At 44.0% G+C, this 26,134-nt stretch overlaps 1 protein-coding gene and 1 long non-coding RNA gene across 2 annotated transcripts; both read right to left on the bottom strand.

Moving 5' to 3' along the window:
* Window positions 1–3,978: 3,978 nt before the first annotated feature.
* LOC133624911 (uncharacterized) lies at window positions 3,979–16,776 on the bottom strand. The gene is made up of 3 exons (XR_009818188.1): window positions 16,662–16,776; window positions 7,870–8,613; window positions 3,979–7,398 (listed from the first exon to the last, which is right to left on the bottom strand). It is a non-coding gene; the product is annotated as an uncharacterized LOC133624911 (long non-coding RNA).
* Window positions 16,777–18,073: 1,297 nt separating this feature from the next.
* On the bottom strand, window positions 18,074–24,964 carry TENT5A (terminal nucleotidyltransferase 5A). The gene is made up of 3 exons (XM_061990475.1): window positions 24,770–24,964; window positions 24,015–24,531; window positions 18,074–22,989 (listed from the first exon to the last, which is right to left on the bottom strand). The coding sequence occupies exons 2-3, from the start codon at window positions 24,447–24,449 to the stop codon at window positions 22,210–22,212; spliced, it is 1,215 nt and encodes a 404-aa protein (XP_061846459.1). The 5' UTR covers window positions 24,450–24,531; window positions 24,770–24,964; the 3' UTR covers window positions 18,074–22,209.
* Between the last annotated feature and the right edge of the window lie 1,170 nt (window positions 24,965–26,134).

The following is a 26,134-nucleotide window of genomic DNA, read 5'->3' as shown; positions in this document are numbered from 1 at the left end:
TGGTCTTTAAAACTTTCAACCCAAGAAACACTACTATACATCATTCTTTTCACAGTCTTTTGTGTGTATATTAACTAGTGATCTCTCTCCTTTAGTGTGAGGACTTGGCTGAGTCTAGGCTTCTACTAGTGTGGTTACACTATGATGGATAGTATAATCATGTATACTAGAGAGTGTAGCTGAGAGGTACTCTCAGCACTGCACGAGGAAAAGGTAGGACCCATGTGGGGGTTTTGGGGAGATTTGGGACCTGAGATCACCCTGCCATTATTTTTTCCTAAAGTATAATCCAATCTGTCTCAGGGAATCAAAGAATCTTAAGGGTTGGAAGGGACTTTGAAAGATGATCTAGTCCAACCTCCCTGCCAGAGCAGGATCTCCTAGAGTAGACCTGGAGGAAAGATTTTTAAATAGTGTTTTTAAGAGGAGAAGCAGAGTGGAAGTCAGAAGTGGAGATTCAGCAGCATTTTAGATTTAGATTTAGATTCAGATTTAAGATTTAGATTTAGATTCAGGGGAATGGAACATCTTTCATATGAGGAAAGGCTGCGGGAACTGGGGCTGTTTAGTCTGGAGAAGATTGAGAGGAGATCTTATTAACATTTATAAATATCTAAAGGGTGGGTGTCAGGAGGTTGGGACATCCCTTTTTTCTATAGTATCTAGCAACAGGACAAGGGGTAATGGGATGAAGCTGAAACAAAAAGTTCCATTTAAATATAAGAAAAAATTCTTTTACTATGAGGGTGAGGGAGCCCTGGCACAGGCTGCCCAGAGGGGTTGTGGAGGCTCCTTCCTTGGAGGTCTTCAAGACCTGCCTGGACATGTTCCTCTGTGACCTGATCTAGGTGAACCTGATTCTACAGGGGGATTGGACTAGATGATCTCTAAAGGTCTCTTCCAACTCCTACCATTCTATGATTCTATGAGTTTAATCTTGAGGAGGAGAGCTTCAGGCACAAAGTGGTAAGACCACACCAAGCAGTGGACAATGAACATACAAATATTTGCATTCTTCCACTGACTTCATCACAGTGCCAACTCGGCTGAGGTGTGGTACACTCAAGGTATCCAACTAGACAATGCTCTGAGCATCATGAATTTTTGCTCAGCTGCAAGAAGGAGCCAGGGCTGTTCAATATCAAGGAACACCTGCTGCTTCCCAGTCTGTTTCTCAACATCTCCTTTGCCAAAAGGACCAAGCTATTCTTTGTGTGCTGGATGTAACACTCAAGTTGTGACTAAGAGTCTCAGTCTTGAGTTTGACAGGATAAGCTCATAAAATTTCACCTCAAAAAAGTGGAGGAGAAAACAAGTCGAGAAAGGGTTTTTTTTTTCCCCCCCAGGACACAGTCTGATTTATTAAGAGCATGACGGGCTTTTTTCACAACTCACTGTAACCAGTTCACAGGTCTTACAACAAGGTAAGTCAGAAGCTAGCAGAGAAAGCATCAGAAGAGACACTAATCATGATGGTTCCAAAAATGTCAAGTTTATGTGTTGAATTATGGGTTCTGTCAGTAAAAAGTCTTAGGAAAAAAAAAAATAACCCCCAAAAAAGTCTGTATTCCACGTATAAGAACACAACGAAAAACTGCTGAAACAAAACACTCTTCCCACCCCAACTCTTGTACCCAACAGACTTTCTGAGAGCTCACTTAAAGAAGCAGTTTCTGAAATATGTAGAAGGGCACATACCATCTTTTTACTTTTTCAATACATCCACTGTTCCCAAAGCTGGCTAAAGTGGGGACGTACTTCCCTGATCTTCTAGGGATAAGTTAGACAGGACTGGCATTATCTGGACTTCAAGATAACAGCCACAGCTGCTAGTGAGGGCTTTGCTGCACAGAGCTGAACTGCTGACTTGGATCCATGGCAAGCTGCATAACAAAACAGCAAATCACCTGAACTCATCTCCAGAAATCTTGCGTAAACAGAAAGTTTTCTGCCTTCACCTTCTTCCAATACATTGATGACTTTTCTGTAAGCGTGTAACCAGATCTGCGTGAAATGATTGGTAATAGCTGTCTGGAGTAATGGAGGGAAAACCAGCTTTTTTTCTCTTCCATAAAATGTCAAAACATGGATGAGACTGGCTGAACATCCAGAAATTCTTTCCATCTGATCACTGGATTTGCCAGCCATTCTAGGATGTCTTTTTCAAAAAATGAAGATGACTTACAAAATTATCTAGCTTGAGAAAAGACAGATATTTTTTCCAATAGGAGGGATTGAGTGTATTTTGGAGTTTTACATTATCTGTTTTCAAGTCTTATATTTAGGGATTGCTTTTCATTCCAAAAGAGTCAAAGATGCTTTATGTCTTAGCTAAAGACCCCTGAAATTGTCTCCTTTGTTTGTTTAAATGAGACATTATCTTATTCTTAGCATTTAATATAATCCTTTTGGAGTCCATTAGAACTTGTCCAAGTTGCTGATCATGTAATATTCCAAAATATTTAAACAGAGTCTAGCAAGGATTAATAAACAAAATATGAATGGCCAGTTTTATGGGCAAGCAAAGCATTGAGTATTTTGGGGTATTTCTTTTTCTTATACAGACAAAAGCAGGGAAACAAAAAGCACATTGATTGTCCTTGCAGAGGGCAACTGGTGAAATTGTAACTTTTATGGTAAGTGGCTCTTTGACAATGAAACTGAGAGGGAGAAAAACAAGTGATGTACAGCCTTCAATGATTTTCCAAATTGTCTCTGGTCAGGGTTTGTGTCTGTGCATGTCAATCAGAATGAAAACTGATAGGTATGATTACTTACTAAATTTGATGTTTTGTATAGCAGCTACAGATGGTGGTAACAAAATTCTGTCAGATTTCTCTGCTCTGTACACACACTCAGCAAAACCTCAGAAAAAAAAGCAAAAGAGAATTTGAAGAGTCTGTACTGTCTGTGCTTAGCAAATTTGAACAATTGGAGATGTGGCCAATGAGAATGAAAGCTGCTGCATATATATACATGCTGCACATAAATGCTGCACAGAACGAGCAAAACATATTTGCCATATGGAGAAGTCATAGATGGAAAGTGTTTGTGCGATGAAACAACCATCAAATAGGAAATCTGACATCATTTTTCCTACTTTTGGCACTGGAGTTTGTCAATATGTCCTTTGTTGGGAAAGAGCTTTAATGTCAAAAAGACAACCAACCTTTGAAGCCCTCAACTTATTAAGGTTATTGCCTCTCAGATGAAGGCAGAACACATCTGACAGCATCTGCTCTGCTGAATGCAACCAAATTGCCCAACTTGAACCAAGAGCAAAACCACATTTCTCATAAGCAGTCACCAAACCCTCAGACTTGGGTCCTGCAGTTAAACCAGGCCTGTCCTCCCACTTCACTGTGCCCATAACCTCTTAATGCTTAGCAGGATCACAATAGTGCTTAAAATCATCTGTCATGACCAGACAGCATGTCTTATTCAGCAGCCCCTCTGCACTGGGTCCTTCACTGCTTAGCAATTGCAGTTAGGCTCAGCCTGGGCTGCCACCAGTTTGTTGGAGATGCAGTTCCTGTGGTGGCAGGACACTCAGTCCTGTTCCATGCTTGTGACAGACTGGATCACTGCATCCAGCAGCTTAGGAACTGAACTGTTTTTGGCCTGTGCCTCCCGCTTCTGGGAGCAATATCCCACTCATAGTGGGCTGTGTTGACCCACCTCTGAAACCTGCCAGACTTCCAAGCCAGGGGCATCCAAGGCTGGACCAGTCGAGCAGCCTGGCAAGTGGGAAGAAACATCACTTCTGTGTCAGCCTAGCCAGAGGCTTCAGACAAGGACAGAAGGTAAAGCTAAGTTACTGTTGTGGGATAAGAGGAGCTGGAGAAGAGGAAAACCCCACTATGGGCACAAAGGAGAGATCAAATGTTAAGAATGTCATGCTTTTAGGTTCACTGGAGAAAGAAGCAGCTTAATACAAAATAAAGGTATTTATTTTTTCTAGATTACTCTTTGTGTGTTTCTGTAACAGGAACATTGATACACATAGTGTATACAGTATATCACATAGGCCATGCTTTTTCCTCATCCCTGGCTTTCCTAGATGTATTTTTCATTGAAACATAGAATGGTTTGTGTTGCACGTGGCCTTAATGATCATCTACTTCCAATTCCCCTGCCACGGGTAGTGACACCTTCCACTAGACCAGGTTGTTCTAGGTAATCTGTTTTAATGTTTCACCACCCTCACAGTGAAGAACTTCTTCCTAATGTCTAATCTAAATATACTTTGTTTCAGTCTGAAGCCATTAGTCCTTATCACAACAGATCCTACTAAGAAGTCCCTCTCTAGCTTTCTTGTAGCCTCCTTTAAGGAGGGCTGTTACAAGGTCTCTCCAGAGCCTTTTCTTCTCAGCCTGTCTTCATAGGAAAGGCACTCCAGCATAACACTCCTCTGGACTTGCTCCAACAAGTCCATGTTCTTCTTATGTTGAGGTTCTCAGAGCTGAACAAAGTGCTCCAGGAAGAGGGTCTCATGAGATTAGAGTAGAGAGGCAGAATCACATCCCTTGACCTGCCAGCCATGATTCATTTTACGCAGCCCAGTACACAGTTGGCTTTCTGGGCTGCAAGTGCACAATAACAGGTCATGTTGAGCTTCTTCCCTAAGTCTTTCTGCTTAGAGCTACTCTCAGTTTATTCTCTGCCCAACCTGTATTTGTGGTTAGGATTGATCCAATCCATGGACACCGAGGATAAAAATCAGGCCGGCGGATAAAAAGTCTACCCTGTAAATGTAGCGCTAGCTACTTTTATTCAGTCCTTCCCAAGGAAACCAGATGGCCACTTCAATCAGACTATTTTTTGTCACAGATTTATAAGGGAAAGGTTTGCCTCAAATGACCTTAAGCTAAAGATGTAATGCACCCCCCTCTGCCCTTAAGCTTTGTACAAGCAGATTTCTATATAAGTAATGAAGCCCATATCCAGGTGTTGACACCTATAGAGAGTTATTTCAGAGCATTACAGACACTGCTTTATGCATAGAAATTATCTAACCTGAGTACTTGAAATAAACTTATGTTTCTAAGATTTAGTATTAGTAACTTTTCCATAGGAAAGGTAATATTTCAATTGGCAATTACGAGTTGCAAATAAAATACTACAGCTGGAAAAATATACATACTGGAATTCACAAAATTCCCATGAAAACAAGAGAGGAAGTCTTCTCCTAGTTTGAAGCTGTATGTGGAAAAGACATTAGATACTGTCATAATCTGAATTGAAGCCCGATATCTTTACCCTGTGATTCATGTGGAAAAACAGTGACTTAACGGGGAAAAATAATGTCTACATGAGCAATCTTCAGCTTTTTATTTCAGCTTCTCAGAATGTGGAAATTTAGGTACTGTAGTGGAGCAGATCACTAGAAAATTTAGCCTGGAAATGTTAATTTAAGGAGTCTATCCTACAGAAACATATTAAATGTGGTTTTTTTTTTTCTTCCTTTAACTCATAGCAGGATTTTAAGGTCATTGAAATCATGAGAACAGAGGATGAATACAAAATCTTTGGACATGGTTAAGGTTTACTTAAACCCTAGATAAAGATCCCAATTTAGAGACCTTCTCATCCATTCATGAGGTAGTTGGCAGTCAGTATCTCATCCGATAAATTGCCAAAAGATAGTCCACAAATTCATATACTGCTTTGATTTTATTTCCCAACAATCTCACGAGAAGCGACAGATCTCCTGATCTCATATAAGAGAGCACAAGCTGTATACTGCACGAACATTGCAAGGAAGAGCTGGAGTCCAACCAGCAATCCTACTAAGTAACCAACAGTCCAAATCAATTTACTTCAGTAAGTTTTGTGGTCACATATTTGCAGTCTGTGGACAACTCGTGACTAGCAAAAGCAGTGAAATTAAATGTATACTATTTGGGGAAGATCACAAAACTATTGTGGTAACTAAACAGAATCACAGAATCACAGAGCCAAGAATCTTAAGGGCTGGAAGGGACCTTGAAAGCTCATGAAGTCCAACTCCCCTGCCAGAGCAGGACCACCTAGAGTAGGCCACATAGGAACTCATACAGGTGAGCTTTGAATGCCTGCAGAGAAGGAGACTCCACAAACCATATGGGCAGCCTGTTCCAGCGCCCTCTCATCTCAACAGGGAAGAAGTTTTTCCTTATGCTACCTTGTAACCTCTTCTGTTCCAGCTTGTACCCATTGCCCCTTGTCCTATCATTGGAAATTATTGAGAACAGCCTGGCTCCATCCTCCTGACACCTGCCCTTTATGTATTTGTAAACACTAATGAGGTCACTCCTCAGTCTTCTCCAAGCTGAAGAGCCCCAGCTAGCTCAGCCTTTCATCAGAAGGGAGATGTTCCGCTCCATCATCTTTATGGCCCTGCACTGAACTCCCTCCAGCACCTCCCTGTCCTTCTTGAACTGAGGGGCAGTTCAAGAACTTGAACTAGACGCAATATTCCAGATGTGGTCTCACAAGGACAGAGTAGAGGGGGAGCAGAACGTCTCTCGACCTACTTGCCACAGCCCTTCTAATACATCCCAGAATGCCACTGGCCTTCTTGGCCACGAGGGCACATTGCTGGCTCATGCTCATCCTGCTGCCCACCAGGACCCCCAGATCCCTTTTACCTGCACTACTCTCTAACAGTTCATTCCCCAACCTGCACTGGCACATGGGGTTATTCTTTCCCAGAGGGAACACTCTACACTTGCCCTTGTTGAATTTCGTAATTGTGCACCAAGCACACTGAGATCTGGAACATTTGCCTGGGATTGCTCTGAGCAAACCTCTGTAGTTCTTACTGCAATTTACATATATTCTGCAGTGTTAGCAGCCAAGGCCTAAAGATGAGAACAAATCTCCAAGGACTTAAAAGTGATGAAAGAGTAACCTAATACCAGAGGGTTCCTCTACTAAAGCCAGCATCATCAGCAAAGAGTGCACAGATCTTGAAAAGGGCTTTTATGGGAGTGAGATGTCCTCCCAGTAGTTTCCATTCTTTAGTCTGGCTCTGTCAGGCCATGAGACTCTGTAGTCCTATTTCAATTTTTTAGTTTTAAATACATAGTTGGTTACCAGTTCTTGGAGTCAAAAGCTGTGAGGGGAAGAACAGATTAAATAGGTATTGCACACATTAGAAATGAACCAATTCTGCTGCAATAATTTCAAACTCTGCTGAAATATCTAAGAAGGGAGGTAAAAAAACCAAATCCATTGAGTGATCAGGGCTTCCAGTATAGCTGGAAGCTAAAATGCAAAGTGAAATACGTGTCCCAGATGAGACTCCACAGCGTCCCATGATCTACACCCACTCCTCAGTGTAGCAGCTTCAATTTGTTGTTCACGGGTTACTAATAATTTTTCTTTCTTCACAGTTTTTTTTCAGCAATGGAGACCCTGAAACACAGAATAACAGTGCAGAAGTGAAAAAAACAAAAAACAATCAACTCACCTTAAATTCTGTTTTGCACAACTGTAGCCCCCAAAATAAACTGGAGAGGAACATTTAGCTGCCAGACACACCAGAACCATCAGAAGACACTATGAGGGACACGGAAATAGAGCTGGAGGAGAAGGGTTTGTTACTGAGTTGTACCAGGCAAGGTGGAAATGATCAGAAGAGGCTAAAAATTATTTCAAGGCAGAAAAACAACAAAAGGGAGTGTAAGAAGTGGGAGAGAAAATAATAGATAGGAATTTATTGCAATGTTTTGGTGGAGCTAATGGTCAGGACAAGATTTGGGATGGATTTAAGGAATTACTGTTTTAAGAAAGTGTCCACAGTACAATATGTAGGAAGCCACATAGGGAAGATAGTAAAGCATTTTCAAAAGCAAGATATGGTGCAAGAAGCAAATCCTCCAGTACCTGTACACACGAAGCGGGTCTGCAGGACCGAGCTTCAATACACCAACTCTCACATCAACATAGCACAAAAGAAAGAACAAAAATTCAGATGAGGAATGAGCCACCTTGATGTTATCAGTGCAGCCTTCCCTTGCTCAGTTCTCTGCTGCTGAATTTTACACCACTTCTTTCTCTTCTGCTGGGAGAGAATGATCTCGAGACAGTAGGTGCTGTCAAGGAGATAGCTACACACTAAAAGTCACAATGTAGAGTCATGGAGAAGCAAAAACCTGACAATAATGTTTGATTCACTTCTCCCATTATTTTTTTCTCAATACCTTAAGCAAAATGCTTATACCCCAAACCAGCCTCATCCAGTTTTATTGTCAGGCCATCTCAAAGGTTCAGAAGCACTGAAATTTCATGGGGCAAATAAACTTGCTGGCTTGAAGAATTCTTCACTCTGTGGGTCTTTTCTCTCCGTGTCTGCTGTGCGAAGTTTTTAAACAGAAATCTTTCCACTTGTCACCTCCTGGCCAGATCCTGATAAAATATACCTTGGCACACATTGTTTCCTGTTGGTTTGAGATAGTAAATGCTGATCACCTGTCAGTTTTGCAATATGATTCATCTCCTTCTGCCTGGTCCTGGAGTCAAGTGTGGGACATTTGCTCTCAGATGTCCTATCTGTCAGAGAGGCCAGAAGACTCCAGGAGCGGAGGAACTAACACAGACCAACTTTCTCCACTCCACTTGAAGGATTTGCTACAAGAAAATATGTTAGACAATTGTTTATTCTGGCTGTGATTGTCCAATAAAGAAGAGTTTAAGGACAGCTGATCCTGCCTTTGGCAAGGGGTAGATGCAGAATACTCTTGACCACTCTTCCCACCCCATTTCTCTGATGAAGGGATTACACAGACTGACAGAGTTGCATGCAATTAGCACACACACTCCCTCAGTTCTAGGAACAGCCTACATAAAGGCCCTTTGCATCTTCAACTCCTTTGCAACCTGCTGCACTCCATCAGATTCAGATATTCCCAACACCGAGACCCCCAGGGAGCAGGTAAACAATCCAGCAGCCATGCTAGGTACTCACAGGCTCTAATGCAGTTTCTGCACACTCCCCAAACCACCCAGTTCAGCAGTGGGGAGAATGTAGGTCCACAGCACCATGAGGGAGGGGGTCAAAGCTCTTAGTACTTCCTTGGAAACGCTTCCACAGACACAATGGTTTCTTACTAGGAAGCTAAAAAGTCTCTGCGTGGTCTTTGTGACAGCAGGGCTCTGACAGCAAACATCCTTTTGTGGATTATTGCCAAAAATAAGATGCCTGTAAAGCAAGCCAGGCAGTGTCCACTGGGGAAAGAAATCCCCCTGCCTTTCATGAGAAGTTAATAAATGTCAGAGAAAAAAATGTAAAGACATAATAATGACTGCAAGGATTAACTTTCCCTTACGGCAGCAGGGCCAGATTATATATTGGAGATACATTTTTCCTATTTGTGGTTTGGGTTTGTTGAGTTTTTTTCCATAAAAATAGATAATCAAAGGGTTATGAAAGGAGGCAAACTGGGGGGGAAAAATCATTCTGACACACAAAATTAAACGTCAGCATCAAAAAGGTTGGATTTAGCACAAAGGGAAAAAAGAGTATTTCACACAGGTGCTGCAAAAAAAAGGAAAGTCGCTGAAGAATAATGAAAAATAAATGGGATTAATACACAAAGAGTAAATAGGGAAGAAGTTTTGGCCATAAGAGATTTATGAGGAGCATAAACTTGCTCTTCCTTTGCCCCTAGATGTATGAATTGTGTTTCATGTCTTTCAAGGTGAATAGAAAGTGATAGAACAGAGAAGAAACTTCTCGAAGAGTTTTCACTCGTAGCCCTCCTGAGACTCCTTCCCTCAAGGACAGGAAAGGCTGTATATGCTAACTCTGCAGACAATATGCTGACTCTGCAGTTTTTGATGATGACCAGAGGAAGTCCCTACAGACAGCTTCACTGACATATGCTTCCTTCCTTCGAGCATGAGACAACCAGAGAAGAGGACTTGGTTTCGCACAGAAGCCACTGAACTGCAACTGAATAGGCCTTAGCTAAGTGGCCTTTTAAATCACATAATTAAAAGCAGTGAAGAAAAACTTAAAACATATTACCCAGACTTTATATGCCCACAACCACATGTGCACACACATACACGTGCTCATGCTGCCAGAAGACGTTTGCTATTTCACAAGCAATTTACCACACAGCTACGGATAAATATTTAGACTATGAAATGTCAAAAGCCTTAATATGATTATTATCATGGAAATCACAGGTTTCATTTCTTCATTAACGTCTTTTTGAAAAAGCTGAGGCATATTTGAAATATTTTTCCTGTTTTAAGTGGGATAAAATGCCTCAAACAAAGCTAAGACAAAATGAATTGTGTAATTAGCGTTAAATCGTATGTGTTGGGCCAAATTTTTCCCCATTCCCAACCCCCCTCTCTTCAAGTGTACATCTTCTAAGATGCTTCCTGCCCCCATCTGCTTTCTTGGGTTTTGTCCCAGAACCAAAAAAAAAAAAATGCTTTCCTGACCAAGCTCTCCACTTATTCACTGTCCCCACTCCTGACAGGGGCCAGTCATAACCAGGGGTGTACCCCAAAGGTATCTGAGACTCCTCAGCTCTGCAGCACACCTCCATTTCCTTTAGTCATTCTCTTTCCCAGCATACAAGGGGATGTTCTGGTTTATTTGAAGCCTGTAGCTGTGCACCAAGATGGGAGGAGATGTCTTTGAATTGCTCTGGTGAATAGATCCAAAACCAGTGCATCCTGAGAGCACCATGGTCAATGGGTGCTGCTTCTGCAGTATAGTGTGGGGAAGGCATTAAGAAAGAGTAGAGGTTCTGTTATGTTCAGTACAAGAAAAGAGCCTAGGCAGGCCTACCTGAACACCATGGCCAGCTTAGGTCCTATCATAAGCAGTGTATGAAATGTCACATCCCATATTCCCACCCAGTAACACTTAGTTTCTTCCTACAGCTCCACCAAAATCCAGCTCTCCTTCGTAAGCAGAAAGTTGGTATAATCTAGCTTTGTTGTAAAAAAGATTTCAGAAGCTACTTTTCCCCTGGCTCTTCTTGCCAGTGTCCTGCAAGGGCTGTAGATATTGAGGATGGATTCTGCCTAAAAAGCTTAGAGGTGAGCAGGAGTAAATAACAAAAGAAGCAAGCTCTGCAGTCTCTATTGCAAGCCTCCTTCAGACCCAAAGGGACAGGGCAGGAGGCTTCCCCGAGCCCACATGATCATTACTCTCATATGTCCAAAGGAGGAATTAGAAATGACATCAATACCATTCTATGTAGGAAAGAGTCTGAGCCATGAGCTGGTCTTCATGAACCACAGCTTAAACCAGTATGAGAAGGATATTCTCTGTGGTGGGCTGGATAGACCTCTGATTAGTGAAGCAGTTGCTCCCCAAGAAATCAGTGGGGTTTTGGGTTTTGTTGTTTTTTGTTAATTATCATTATTTGCCAGTTTTTGCTTTTACCATATCTAGAAAAAAAAAAAAGGATCTAAAATCACCGATGCAAAACAAATATGTCTGAGACCAACCTTTCAAAATAAGAGTGCTACTGTCTATTGCACAACCAAAATGAGCAATATTTGAAATACTTCTCAAAAAAAGTTAACATTCTGGTCTTTCTTGGCATGTTATTTAAACTACATCTAAAAAATGGATTCATTTAGAAATCCGTATGCCCTTCAGAGATTAAATAAAGTTCTTGTTTGACTAAGTTTCTATATTTGTTGCCAAGATTTCAGGTAAAATGTTTGCTAATATTTATCATAACAACAGACATAAGCCAAACCACCCCCAAAGCATTACTTTATACTTTGGGGGTGGAGGAGGGAGGGGTGTGGCAGGGGAGAAATAATGTCTTAAAGAAATAGCTTGTATTAGTTAGCAATTGTACTGTGAAGAACTGCATGGAGTAGATCACTCACAGGCCCTCCTGATGGGCAGCGTGGCACAATGTTGATAGCCTGGTAGGGGGTGCAAAATGGGGACATACATCCCTAATTCTGAATTTATTGCCTTTTGGACTCACTGAGTTTCTGATGGGCTCTTTACAGCTGAATTATAAACCCTGAAAACAGGGAATGATGATGGAAACACAGACTACCCCATAACTACAGTCCACAGCTCTCAGGGGTGCTGCCATAATCACAGACTTACCAGCTGAGTTTCAAATTATTCTATTGAATTACAGAAAGGGCTGCTATTAGGCTGCCCTCCCCTCGACCTCATTATATACAGTTGCCATCATTAAACCCTCTAGCAACTTTTGTCTATAAACTGCTTAGCATATCAAGATTTTTCTGAACACTGCAATTTGATATATTCAGGAGATAATACACAGTGAGACCGTGTGTCCCAGGATAATGATTTCCTGCTGTCAGTTTAGGACAGAGGCAGTATAGATTTCTGACAGTGAGTGTTTTGGGGAGCTAGATTCAACAGCCAGTGGTGGTAGCCTTGCAGAGTAATCTATGCTTGTTAAGAACAATCCTGAGCCTGATGCATTTGTCTAGTAGCCAGCCTAACTTAAAAAAAAAAAAAAAAACAAACCCAAAACTGTGTTATCACTTTCATAAATGCAAAAAGAAACAAGCACAGTCAGGGCATTCACTCATTTTGGTGAAGCTCGGTTTCAAGAGGTGCAAAATACAGACGTGGCTTCTTCAGCATGCTTACAACTTCTGGCTCTGCAGCCATTTAACGTTGCTGCACGTAAACTCCACAGTTGTTTCATTTCACTTCCTGAAGTGATTGCAATTCAAGATTGAGAGGAGAGAAATGCACTTGTTTTGGCATTGACTGTAGAGAAAGAGGATTGATTCAGTTCTAAGCGTCAAAAAAATGTATTGCATCAAGTGCACGGCTTTTTATGAGAGAAAGTGAGTTCAGCTATTCATGAAGGCAAGCTGAGATTATGACATGACAGCCTTAGCAAGTGAACGTATTCACAGAATTCAACAATATTTCATGAAAATTGTCTCTTTGGGAACACTTTTTGAGTGTATATCCCATTTCTTAGGAAAGCAAAAGCATGCTTTAAGCAAACGAGTTGACTTACTGAGAGACAGACAAAGAATAAGCTCATTGAAACCCCAACACGGAGAAGCTCTAAGGGAAGGGACTTGCACTGGGGTGTTTGCACAGTGCCTGGTACAATGGGTCCTAACCTGGTCATGCCCTTTGGTTGCTATTGCAGAACAAACATTTGACAACAAAGAACTAGCAAGTAATGCTAAGGTCAACCTCAGCATTGTATGATCCCTGCATGCCTCCTCGATCACTGAGGTAGCTGCATCCAAAGGCTGGCTAAAGTCAAAGGAAAAATCTCCTATTGGACATGCCAGTTTTTGTGTGTGGTGTATCAGATAGAATTTCATCAGGTGCATCTCATCATTCATGGGCATTCCCACTGCTGTGGGAGAGCATTTCTGGGATGATGGAAGATTGTCATCCTGTAGGAAGGGCTCCCACACAAAAGTCTTCACAGTCCAAAGAGTGAGCTCTTGGCAGTGCATAATATCTATCAGCTTTATGCTGCTTTTAGAGAATACTCTCTGAGTAGTCAAAGAGCACAGTTTAACAAATACTTCCAGGTGCAGTGGTCAGTCATGTGCACCTGTGCCAACTAAAATACAAGCCATGCACCAAGTAATCTGGGGCAAATATGATGGCTGCCCACAAAACTCTGGAAAACTAGTGTATCATGTTCAGTACTGAGCCCAATACTGTGTGTGCACTTCACAGAAAGATTGCCAGTAGTTCCTCAACAGCATCTGAAGCCCTTTGTTCTTAGTAGATTAACTTTGGAATGATCACCAGTCTGGCCTTGCAGAGGCTCTACTGCTTAATGGGTTGTCTTTATGCAAGTGACAGCAATAGTCTAACACAAGACAGATGCTGCTTTCCTCATATAAGTAGAAAATAGAGAAAATCTTCGTGGGATCAGAGAATGGCAGGCAATAAGCATTGTCTGTAAGACTCTGGAGACAAACCTTGGGCTGTCTAGGTTTGAGTGAAATTTGGTTAGCTTCACGTTCTTGTGACTTCTGTGACTTTTTCATAACTTTGTGAAATGTGGCACGTCTAAAGACCAAGGGTGGCTGCAAGGAGTCAGATGCTGTTTCTCAAGCATCTAGCACACAGCACGAATGCCTCTGTGCAGACCCACAGGGGTCTACAACTTCAGCAAAAAACAGGCAAGAGAGAGTTTGGCAGACCACAAAATCCTGCCTGAAATATCTGACATTATTGGTGACAGAGGGTTGGGAAGAAATGAAAAGCACATCAGAAAGCTCAACCTAAAAAAATGTGCAATTCAATTTTATAGTTCCATAAAAAATGCAAAAGATTGGTTCACAGCTGGCAAGAAGGAAGACCCAAGCCCTTGGTTTCACTTCTGCCACTGGCTGACATTTATAGGATTACTTATAAACAGCACTTACATAAATCAGTCGAGTCACAGTTCACACCACTATTGCAACGCAGACAACTAGCATGTATTTGTTGTTTCCTAAATCACAAAGCCTGAGTTGAGGAACAAGAGAAGTATATGCTTCTCCAGGGGGTAATTTAGCCCAGAGCCAAGTTTGCAAAGAGTATGAACAGACTACTACAACCCAAATAAAAGCATTAAGCTGAGGAAGAGGTTCACTACTACTCTGGATGCTAACATTTTTAATAAGTACCTTGCAGCACATTTTTTCCCTGATTTAATCATAATTGTTACTCTGCTAAATTTTTAATTAATTTTGCTCTTATTCTGCACTTCCTGAGTTGTCCAAGTAGCTGTTTGTACAAGCCTGCATACATAATTCCCCATCATGATGAACTTCTAGTGGAGAACTTGGCTTGAAATATTTCTGAAGAGCATTTCATGGGATCCTTGTTGACACAGAGACGTCCCACACCTCTTGCTAAACCTCACCTAATGACCCATCTAGCAGGGATCAGTAGAATTACTGAAAGTTTGAAGAGCATGTGGTGCTGGTTCCTCCACTTCTGCTGCAAGAATCAAGATAAGGCAGCAGAGAAGCAAGCACAGAACAGCAATGCAGAAGCAAGAGAAATTACTCAAGATCAAAACATTTCAAGAACCCACTAAATCCGTGCCTGTACTTTTTCCTCAAAGCATGAGTTAAAATGAAGAATGGTTGCAATAACAGAAAGATTTCCTTACAATCACTTTTCCACATCAGAATATGCTGCAGGAATTCCATGAATGCCTTGGATTGAGAGACTGACTCAAGCAAGGGAGTCACAGTTAAACTGTAGGCCATGCAGTCACTGTGGACACAAGAGTGCTCTTGAAGTACACTTTCTCTAAGGAATATTTTACCCTCCAAGAGAGTAGCTGAAGAGAAGAAAGCCTGTGTAGGTTAGATAGAGAGACTTTCACTTTTAAAAAGTGCCAGCTGCCTTGGATTCCTCCACTTTCAGAAAGGCAAACTTAAATTATCAGGAGAGTTGCTCATCCAGAAGAGTTGTTCACCTCCAAGTCCAAAAGCATGCCTAAGCATGCTACCCTCTCAGAAAGCAGGAATTTATGCCCTCAAAGCCATTATGAGAATGTATGGGATGTTTTTACCATGGAATATATGCAAGTTTTGTACACAATAATATTTAGGTGTGTATTTAGAACATTTTTTTTCACCCAAACAATGCAAAAGGAAAATTTTCTGGCATGTACTGGCATTGTACATCCTGATGAAACAGCAGCCACATGAAATGGAATTGTGCATCCACAAAACAATAATTCTGAACAGCCCAAGGCTATGTAAGTGTGTAGGAGGTGAGTCATGTGCATTATGTTTTATCAGGGCTCTGAAGGCTTAGCATTTCCTCTCTAAAGCACAGATTTGTACTTTGTGCTCTTGCTTTTTACATATGGACTATAGCCCCACATTCAGAGTTGCTTCTGACACTCTTCTATAGATATCAAACTGCAAAACTACACTAGCTCCAACTCAATGGTGCACAGCTATAGACTGTGCTTTACCTAGGTGCATATGGCCACGTGCACTGAATTTTGCTGAAAACATACAAATGAATTCTGTGATTCTGTGAAAGGAGGGAGGATGCTTGGTGGCAGTTTCAGGAAGACACAACCAGACCCAAACAGCTGGGAACAAGGTAGACATGACTGTGCTACAAAAAATCTCTGCAAAGGTTTCATGGGCGTTTCCCAAGAACAGGTTTATAAAAATGAACTCAGCATTACTAATTATTAATTGCTTTTCAGGGTTGCAGATCTATTTACTTGAGGATGTAGTGTAGATTTAGCTTACACTCGGCTGATTTCCTGGGTAGAGAGGTTCCTGGGGAGCTTTTTAAACTCAATAAAATAAAGATATGATGCTGCAGCCAAGAGAAACGGCAGACTGTTACTTACCTTCACAAGTAAGAGCTTCCCTGTTCAGACTCATTTTAGCAGGATGAACACAAGTTAAAGACCCTGAGCTATTTCTCACCTACTTTAATCTATCAGCATGTCCTCCATCTTTCCACAGTGTTGTCACTGAGGGGATTCCCATTCTCATCCTGTGCTTTTGCCCCCACCCTTCCTCAGTCCTTAAAACCACAATGTACTAAAATGCAGCATTCATCTGGCTGTGTCCCATCTTTTCCTCCCGGGTTCGGGAAAGAGGACACACAGTGCTCCAGGTACTACCTCAACTGGTGTTCATCTCTCAAAAAATTCCCCAAAATATAATCACAGAAACTGTATTTAACTCACTTCAAAGCATAACAGCATCCATCCAGGCTTGAATTCTGAGAGACAAGCAAAGGCATTTGGATTTAGATGGTTTCCAATCCCCTGATTTCCATCTGTGTCTTTGGGCTTTGCAGCCGTCTTTGTCAAAGTGCCTAAAAATATTTTCTAACCAAGCCAGTTAAGAGGAGGAAACGTTAGGCCACATCCCCCTCCCTTTCCTGGCAGTAACACGGGAGGAAAGGCGGTGCCGCAGAACCAGGGGTGCAGAGCGTGTCCCTCTCTCCCAGCCAGGCCGACAATCCTCAGTCCCATCCCGTCCCATCCCATGCACAGCAGGTTTCAAAAGAGGCAGTGTACAGAAAGCATTCAGCAAGGGGGTTGCTCCTAAGCCTGGAAAAACGAGCAGCCCCAGCAGTTTGTTTGTTTGTTTTTACAGGGGAATACAGGTTCACTCATCATTACAATCAGAACATTCATGCTCGCCCTTAGCCCCTGTGAGCCTTCCAAGCCCAGCGCAAGAGATGAATGAGCCTAGTAAGAGCTGCACAGTCTTAGTCAATGTTTCTCAAATCTGGGTCAGTCTGAGGCATCCTGGTTGAAAAAGTATTGCCATGAGCATTGTAAATTAATATTTTATATTCCCTTGAAGTGCCTTTTGAGGAAATTAGCCTTCATTACAGAGGCATCTTCCCTGTAAACACAGCAAACAGAAAATACCTCTACTGACAAGGACAGCATTGTGGGGCAGTGAAGGAGAGTAAACGTTGAATCTGCAGGAAGAACTGGACTGATTCAGCAGCTAAATCAAACGGGCATGTGCAGCCCTGCTCACCAGCAGCTCCCCCAGCTGCAGCACCTATCCACTGTAGACAGCCTGGCCTTTACACACAGGGAGGATCACCCCATTGCCCCCTGGACCTACTAAAAGAGGAAGGTGGAAGCGTTGGCCCCTACCACATACATCTCAAGGGCACTGGGACCTTCACCTTCATGACACCACGGTTGTTCACTATTCCCAACTCCATGGCATCACAAAAACATCCCCAGTACCGGTACCTAAACTGGGAAGGCAGCAAGAGTGTGGGACTGCTGGGGCACCGCTTTGGTTTTGGGATCATTTTCCACTGCCAGACCAGCCCCAAAGCGAGTCTTTTTGGCACTGGCTGGAGAGGATCTTATGCAGCTAAGTGCAGCCAGTCAAACTCATCTGGCACGAGGCAGGGCTTTTCAAAAGCTCTTGTGCCCCAATCGGAAAGCGGCCGAACGCGGCTCTTCTCAGAAAAGTGCTGCCCTTGTCCTTTTTTTAATGAAAGCAAACTTGGTATTCAGTAGAAGCAGGCCAGAGCTATTTCAGACATGGAAGACAGCAGACACAAATCAATAGAAAAAAATAACTTCTTTTTATTTACAAAAAAAAATCCAAATATTGGATGCTGTAAACAAAATTCACAATCTGTTCCCTCTAGAGTCTGTTTTCCATCAGCTCTTTTTCTGTCTGTGACAAAGCCTATAGTCAAAATGTTCCAAAAGAGCAATCCAAGGAGCAGTTTGCTGCAACAGGATGCCTTGCAGAAGGCAACAGTTGTAAGGAAATCTGAGGGAAAGCAAATCTGCACAGACTCCTACAGACTGCAGGAGCCTGCAGTGCCTTAGCCAAGCTGTCTCTTGAAATTTGCAGGCTTTTATTTATTTTTTTAATTATTTTTTAAACTATTTATTTTGTTAGCAAACCATTATTACAACAGCAAAACAGTACACCAATTTTCTTTCTTGCAAGGGAAACTCTCTGCGTAAAGAAAACCACACAAAATAATATATTCAAATAGGAGTTGAATATGCAATTAGTTTTTTTCCTTTTCTGTGCAGTTTTATCTAACACACTTCATTTTCTCTATTGAAAAACAACGAAAAAAGCGCCTTTTTTTTAACTGGCAGGAGCTTCTGACATGATGCAAACCAAGTATTTAATAAGAGGTGTTTAGAAGATTTGTGTGAAGGCCTTTGTGCAAGATAAAAAAAATACTTCAAGTGCAATATGAGAAATTAGAAAAATATCATTTTTTTGGTCTTTTAATTGCCCTTCTATTTTTAGAAGTAACATTCTTGTATTTGGAAGGACAGTTACATCTAAAGAAAAAAAAACAAGCAAGCCATTTCAAAGCTTTTGGTTGTTTCATGATCACTACGGTTAACCAAATTTAGTGCCCTGTTGGTTAGCAGCAAATTCAGCTGAGGCACAAACAGTTTTACTGTAATCAGGTCAATGTTTTTAATCAGTTCAGCCCTTTAAAAGGGGCACTGTCTCTCACAGCACAAGTTCTAACCTCATATCTGATTGGATGGGAAAAAATGAAGTCCACAAGGCAAGAACGTGGTTGTTAACTTTAAAAGTACCAGTGTGCTGAAGAGGAGGGGAAAAAAAAAAAGCTAAAAGTCAGACTTTATGGAGGGGAAGGTGTGCAAACCACAAAACTAAACCAGCTTTGAAAAGGGGTTCTTATTTTACTCTTGGCCTGAACTCATGCCTTCTTCCCACCTCTAACACCAGGAACCCTTTGAAGCTACCAGTCACAAATAAAACAAAGCTCCACCAGTTCCACCACTTGTTAATGAACATATGCAAAACAGATCCGGAATACTTATATAATATATATAAAAACATATTATATATGTATCAAAATGCAAACGCTGAAAGGTGCAGTTTAGCTCAGAGCCCTGCTGCATGCACTACAAGGTAACTAGTTGCTGTCAATCACGTAAAAAACAACAATAAAATTTGAGCTGAGAGGAAGTAAATCAAAACTTTCTTTCAAGCAACGAAAAAAAAAAAAAGACTGAAAGACAAAAAAAAGAATCCTTCAAAGGAAAAATACATCATGTCATGTACTATCAGCATTCTGTGGTTGTGGCACAGCAATAGATTCTCAAACCCTTTTAAAGAGCGGATGACTCATTTATTTGCTGCAAATAGTTGTGGCTAGAGAAGACATACCACATTACCAGCTGATCCTATTTCCCCAGCCCTCCCCTTAGCTTCCGCTAGGAAACCCTCCCGGGAGCTGGAGGGGAGGGGAAATGGCAGGCCAGGAGCACCCAGGCTGGAGCGGGGCCTGGCGAGGGCCAGGCGATGGGAAGCCTGGCCGGAGGACAGGGCCAGGGACAGAGGAAGGGAAGATGGGGACGAGGTCTGCAAGCTGGCCGATGCCAGGAATGGCAATGAACCAGCTTCCTGAAGGACTCGCGGGGAAGGTGCTTCAGTAAACAAATCCAGTTCCTATTAAACTGCCTCCAGAGCGAAAAGGACAAAAGCGTGACAAAAATAGATGTACCTCGCTCGCACCATAGGGAAAACGCACTGCCAGGCCCTCTCCCCTGCCCTTGCCTCCTCCAACGCCAGACCTTGCCTGCAACCAGGCAGGGCACAGCTAGTGTTCATTCAAAAGCCTCAATTCCCTTTCTTCTTCTTTTTTTTTCCCCCTCGGTAAGAAAAAGCAAAATATTACAGTCAAGTGTCACTTAGTCATTAGATTTTCAAAGCCCAGCAAAGAATTTAACACCTTCAGAGATGGCACTGAAGTGAAAACAACAGCGGAGGTTGGGTTGTGGTTTTTTTTCTCCCCCTGACGTTCTTTTGAGAGAAGAAATGAAAGTGAATAGTTATTGTTCCAATGTAAAGTGATTCCATTTAAATAAAGTACAGTACTGAAATTGTAAATGCAGTGTGACAACCAGATCAAAGATGTTTAATATTTGCATAAAAATATATATATAATATATATATAAAATATAATTTTAAGCAATCGTGCAACACTCTTAAAAAGGGTTCATTTCACATTTGCTAAATTCTAGTGGTCCTGGAATGCATAATGCATTCTATTAAAAATACTCCTTTAAATATTAACAATTAGTGTTCAAATCACCAACTAATACAATATTCTTTAGCTGTCAGGGGGTTTAAATAAACCTATCTTTGATCCACGTTCCACTGAATTACACATCATGGAGGTATGCAGTCACAACATTAGTGGGTTAAATGTCAAAATGGCATTACAGTACAAAATAGTTTAAAAAACAAAACAAAACAAAACAGCTAGTCATATGGTTCTCCATCTGTGGAATTATTATGGCTCACAAGCAACCCACTGAATTACTGTAATCCTTGTTCTTGCAACCAAAGACATTATCTGAATCCCACCTTAATCCTGACTGGTTCATTTACTCCAAATTTCTCAGGTGTGGGTTAAAAATTCACTGCAAGGTGCACACTGTCCTATGACATCCTGCTGCAAACTGGAAAACACAGAGTACTTTATTTAAACATTCCTTAACTGCTACATTTTCCTAGACCACATTAATATATATTGTGTGTGTATATATATAGATATACACCTATGACATGTACATATATACACACACAAACATATATACACACATACACACACGTACCTAGGATAATAGCACACTGACATAACATTAACTCTATACAGGCATTCGCCAAGAAAAGAAAAAAAAAATAGGGCATTTCCTCCACCACTTATTCACAAGCTTACGGGGTTTTTTTGTTGTTTTTAATCCTTGTGTCCCTGATAAAACAAAATGCATGGTTAAACCACAAAACTATATATTTTTTTTTCTCACTTCAAATTTTATGAAGGCATCAGGCACTTTTGATTACTGTTGGTGTGTACAAATATAGCAACATCTTTCTTCTCTTTTATATATATATATATATTTATATTTTATATATATATATACTCTATCTTCTTTGCTCGGATAACTTATTTGCGAAATCTTTGGTCCTTGAGTATATTCTGTTTGCCACAGCTGCCTTTCCCGCATTCTCACATTTGTAAAATGTGAGGCACGCACACAGCTGGAAAGAATGGACTTTGTCACCGTAACGAGTTTCTGTTTTTATAACTGTACCAATCCACTACTGTTTCATTTGGAGCAAGCTGTTTCTGGTAAAGCGTTCTAGTCAAGCAAGCTATACATTCTACACTGTCAATCCATAGATGGCACTTGCTGCAAGCCCCAAATGCAGTAATTCCAATATACATGTTTATTCAGCTTATCTCTTGCTTTATGCCTCTAACTTTTTAATTCCTGAATATATATATATAGAATCATTTTTTGTGACTTTTTTTCTTTTTGTTGGTTTTTTTTTGTCTGTTTTCTTTTCTTTCATATTCTCCCTTTTTGCAGATCCCGTTCTAGAGTAAGAATAAAAACAAAAAGAAAATAAGGCTTTCCCACCTTCTCTATGCCAAAGCTATGGGAGCAGATATTGCCAACCCATATTGTCATCAAGCATTCCTCCCTCACTTACTTCAGAGGAAGCTGGTTGCTTTTAATGACAGGCCTCTTGTGCTCTGGGGTAGGATCCAATTATTTTGGGGTTCTTTCTTGATCATGCTCCCATTACTTATTAGAAGAACCACCAGCTTTTCCCAAGCTTGAAAACTAGAGCAGATCATCATTGCACAAAACACCCCGTTTCAAAGGGACGCATCGCCCCTTCCTACGTCTTAGAAAACGTTCTCCCCACCGGGTCTACTAATTTCGGTCCTTAATTACAGGGCAGCCAAGTGGAGTACGTGTGCTGCTGGCAAGGGAACACCGTCTGAACCTGGGCAATATAGTAATTGCTGAAGTTGGCATCTGCTACGTATGGGGCTGGCTGGTAATAGCAGGTGACATTGGCCACATTGGGGATGATATTTTGCTCGGCTAGGACCCGGATGGCCAGCATGGTGATCAGATTCAGAGTCTGTCTCCTCTCATGTCCCATCAGGCACACTGTGCTCTCATTCACCACACCGTGAAGGGTCATGAGATAGTCATACTTGCGGTCCTCTAATCCCACAAAGTGGTTCTGCAAGTAGGACTCCAGCTTTCTCTGCTGTTCTCCAATGTCTGAGAAGTCAATGAAAAACCTCGAGCACATGTATCTCTGCAGGGACTTAATCTCGGATTCGGAGGCAGCCCTAAAGCCCCTTACCAAAAGGTTGCAGTACTTCAGAAGACCGCCTCCTCTGATCTCTTCTGGGTTTCTGGTGGCGATTATCTTGTTGCAGAGGTGATCAAAGGCTTCCTGGAAATCCCCATAGACGCTCTCACCAATGATAGTCGGGTGAAAAGTTTCAGTCATTGGATTCTCTGAGCACTCATAAAAAAGCAGCAGGGAGTCCAGCTTGATTTGAAAGGAATCGACACTGAATTCAAACTGCCGCCTCAGAGAGTCCACAAATTTGAGCTCCACATTTTTGCCACTGTTGTTGGACAGGGAGATGAGGCTCCATCGGTCTGAATCATTGCATACTTTTACCATTTTCTGCACATAAGCCTCCTATAATTAAAAAGACAAAATAAGCAAATGAACATATAAATGCAAGAAATTTCCCCTTTGCTGCATTTGCTTACATCCCCTCCGCTTCCTCTTTGTCCTTGCACTTCATACAAGATTTAATGGACCTACAGATACAAACCAGAGGACAAATGCTTAATGGAAGAGCTTCGAGTGCTGTCACTGCAAGGGGATGATAGAAGAGTGCTCTACTGGAACTATGTCGTGCAAGGGGAGCATGTGGCAACACTGTTTCTTTCAATCATTTCTAAATACATCTACACATGAAGCCCACTTGGCACACATGTCAAATATCCATGCGCTCACACACAAAAGGTCACCGCTGCAATCAGATATGAAATCTTTTTATCTGCTTCCACTTGTCTCTTTGCACCCCACAAAAACACTTAGCAAGCATTCACTCCCCACGGCCCCGCTCTTTCAGGGAAGGTTCCACAAATCTGCCCCCTATTCGAAAAAATGCCTCTAAAAAAATCCTACAGGCATTTGGCATTCAGCCTAATTAACTCGAGCGAATTGTCTCCAAGAGGAGGGAGTATGACTCTCCGCCTGGGCATTCAGCACACTAGAAAGCATGCCTTGCAGACAGTGTTGCCTTCTTACAAATGTTAAAGCCATCTAAGTTCCCCCTGTCCACCCTGGGACCAGGGTCCGGCACATCGAGCCGCCGCAGAGTTGAGCTGGGAGATTTGTAGCCTCTTGCACACACACACAAACACACACACACACACACCCCACGTAAGTCAATGCTCTCAGCAAATGAAGCCAGTGAGAGGGAGGAAAGAATTAATTAATCCCGAGGAGCACGGGCCAGGATGCTCTACTGAAAAATCCTTCTCGGTTTTAGGTGTGGGGTGGAAAAAAACCCCTCAGCCGGTGTCCCCGTGGGTGCGGGGCTGGGGGGGGGACAGCCTTCCCTCCGTCCGTCCGTCTGTCCTCGGAGGGAGGGTGTCCCGCTCGCCCCCCGCGGCCGGGCGCTTACACCTGCCGGCCCAGGGCAGGTTTACCTTGAGAGTCAGCGGCGTGATCTTCTCCTTGTTCACCCCCTCGGGTAAGAAATCCAAGAGGCAGTCCAAGACCACGTCCTTCACAGTCTGAAACTCGGCTTCCCCTTTGAGGTCGGCGCAGAAGATGAGGTCCAAGTCCTTGTAGCCCAGGCCGCTGTCCTGGTGGAGGACGTGGCTGGCGGCCGAGCCGTTGAGCCGCACGTCCCTCAGGCCGATGCCCTTCTCCTCCAGCCGGCTCCGCACCACCTTGACGATCTGGCGGGGCTGCATGGCCAGCGTGGGGAAGTTGCCACGGCCGTGGATGGGGATGGTCTCGCTGAGGATACGGTCCAGCCGCTGCACTTGCTCCCAACTCAGCACGTTGCAGTGCGCGCTTTCGCAGCCGCCCGCGTAACTCCCGCCGGGGCTGACGCCGGCCTTCTCATCGTCTGCCATGGTGCGCGGCAGCCGCCTCCCCGGGCTGGATGGCACCGCTCCGGCTCCTCACCGCCCCCCCGGGGCCGCGCTCCCTCCGCGCCTACCGAAAGAGGAGGAAAAGCCAGCGGTCAGCAGCGGCGCGCACTCGGCGCAGGAGCCTCGCTCCCCCAGCAGCCGCCCCGCACCGCCCCTTCCAGCGGAAAAGGGGGAAGGAGAGGGCACACCTATTGAGTATTAATCTTTAGGGGAAAAAAAACGGGGGGAGGCGGGGAAGGAGAAGAGGAAGAGAAAGCCCCCCGGAGCCAGGCGGTGCTGCGGGGCAGCAGAAGGCGCCCGACCTGCAGAGCCGCCGCTGCGCCGCTCCCCGCGCCCCCTCCGGGGCAGAGGCCGCCCCGCTCGCTGCGCCCGCTCGCCGTCGCCGCCGCCACGGGCTGCCGCCGTCTCCGAAGCTTTCGTAGTTCTGGCCGGGAAAGGTCCCCAGTAGTTTTTATACGGGGTTTCTCCGCTCTTCCGGGGCTCCGAGTCACGGCGCCCGCGTCCCGCCCCCTCCATCTGCATGGCCGGCCTCGGCGGTGCCCCCGGCACGCCCACGCCCCGCGCACCCACGGGCCGCCCCGCCGGCTCCCCGCCGCCGCGCCGCGCCACGCAACGGCGTGAAACGGCACGGCACGGTTCAGCTGGGCTCGGCACGGGTCTGCCCGGCCCGGCCCGGCCCTCCGCGCCGGCGGAGCCCCTAGCGCAGCCGCCCTGACCCACGCGCGGCCCCGCTGGAAAACCCGCGCAGCGCAGCCTCCCTCCCTCCCGGCTTTGGCTACTCGCCGAGGGAGGAGGCAACAAGTGTAACCACCGCCCCCCCTCCCTGCACCCGCGGGGGCACAGAGCCCCCCCGGCTCCTGCCGTGCCAAGATGCGCGCCCGGAGGCACCCAGCTCCGAGCGGCCATTCATTTCATCTCCATGCCTCTTTTAGACCACCCTCCCCTCCCTTTCCGCGACATTCCCGGTCATCCCAGGCACAGACAAACTTCATACTAGAGCGCCGGAATTTGGCAATGGCCCCGCTCCGAGCAGATGCCGAGGATCCCGGGCCCGTGTGGTTTAAGCTTCTCAGCTCCTGACCGAGATTTTCAAAGCCGCCTGTCGCAGCGCAGGGGCACCGCGTCCTGCCCGTCCGGCCGCCCTCCCTCCCTCCCTGCCTCCTTTCCTCCCTCCTCGCCGGGGTGTGTGGTGGGAAAGAAATCCCGACGAGCACGAAGGTGGCAGTGCCTTCCATGGGAACCATGCTGCCTGTAAAGTGAAACTTCGGTAACTGCAGAGCTGGAACAAAACCAATCACATCTATAATAGATCCGCATTATATAAACATATATCCATAACTTCCAATTATTTGTATTATGTTAGTGTTTTATTTAACCAGAGGGGATGCATCTGCTCGCTTTCCACCTGTTAAAGTGCCAAACGCACACAGAAATAGCGTTTCGCAGAGCCGAGACGCAGCTCTCCCGCCGGCAGCGCACCCCGAGAGGGGCGGGAGCAGCGGGACACCCTCCCCGCACCCGCCTCCGGTGCGGACAGACCCGGGGGGGGGCGGCGTTGCGTCACCGCTCGCAGCTGCGTGACGCGGGGCCGGAGGGGCCAATGGGGGCTCGCGGCGGCGTGACGCGCGGCCGCCCCAACCGAGCAGGGGGGCTGATGGGGAGCGGTG

Source organism: Colius striatus, chromosome 2, assembly GCF_028858725.1.
Source record: "Colius striatus isolate bColStr4 chromosome 2, bColStr4.1.hap1, whole genome shotgun sequence".
Lineage (NCBI taxonomy): Eukaryota > Metazoa > Chordata > Aves > Coliiformes > Coliidae > Colius > Colius striatus.
The sequence above is the reverse complement of the archived record's forward strand: the minus strand, read 5'-3'. Positions and strand labels throughout refer to the sequence as shown.

Bases quoted from the DNA above. Each gene is read 5' to 3' on its own strand.
- TENT5A (XM_061990475.1), bottom strand. From the start codon at position 24,449: ATGGCAGACGATGAGAAGGCCGGCGTCAGCCCCGGCGGGAGTTACGCG. The intron at 22,990-24,014 runs GTAAACCTGCCC...TTTTAATTATAG, and splicing joins TCACGCCGCTGACTCTCAAG to GAGGCTTATGTGCAGAAAAT.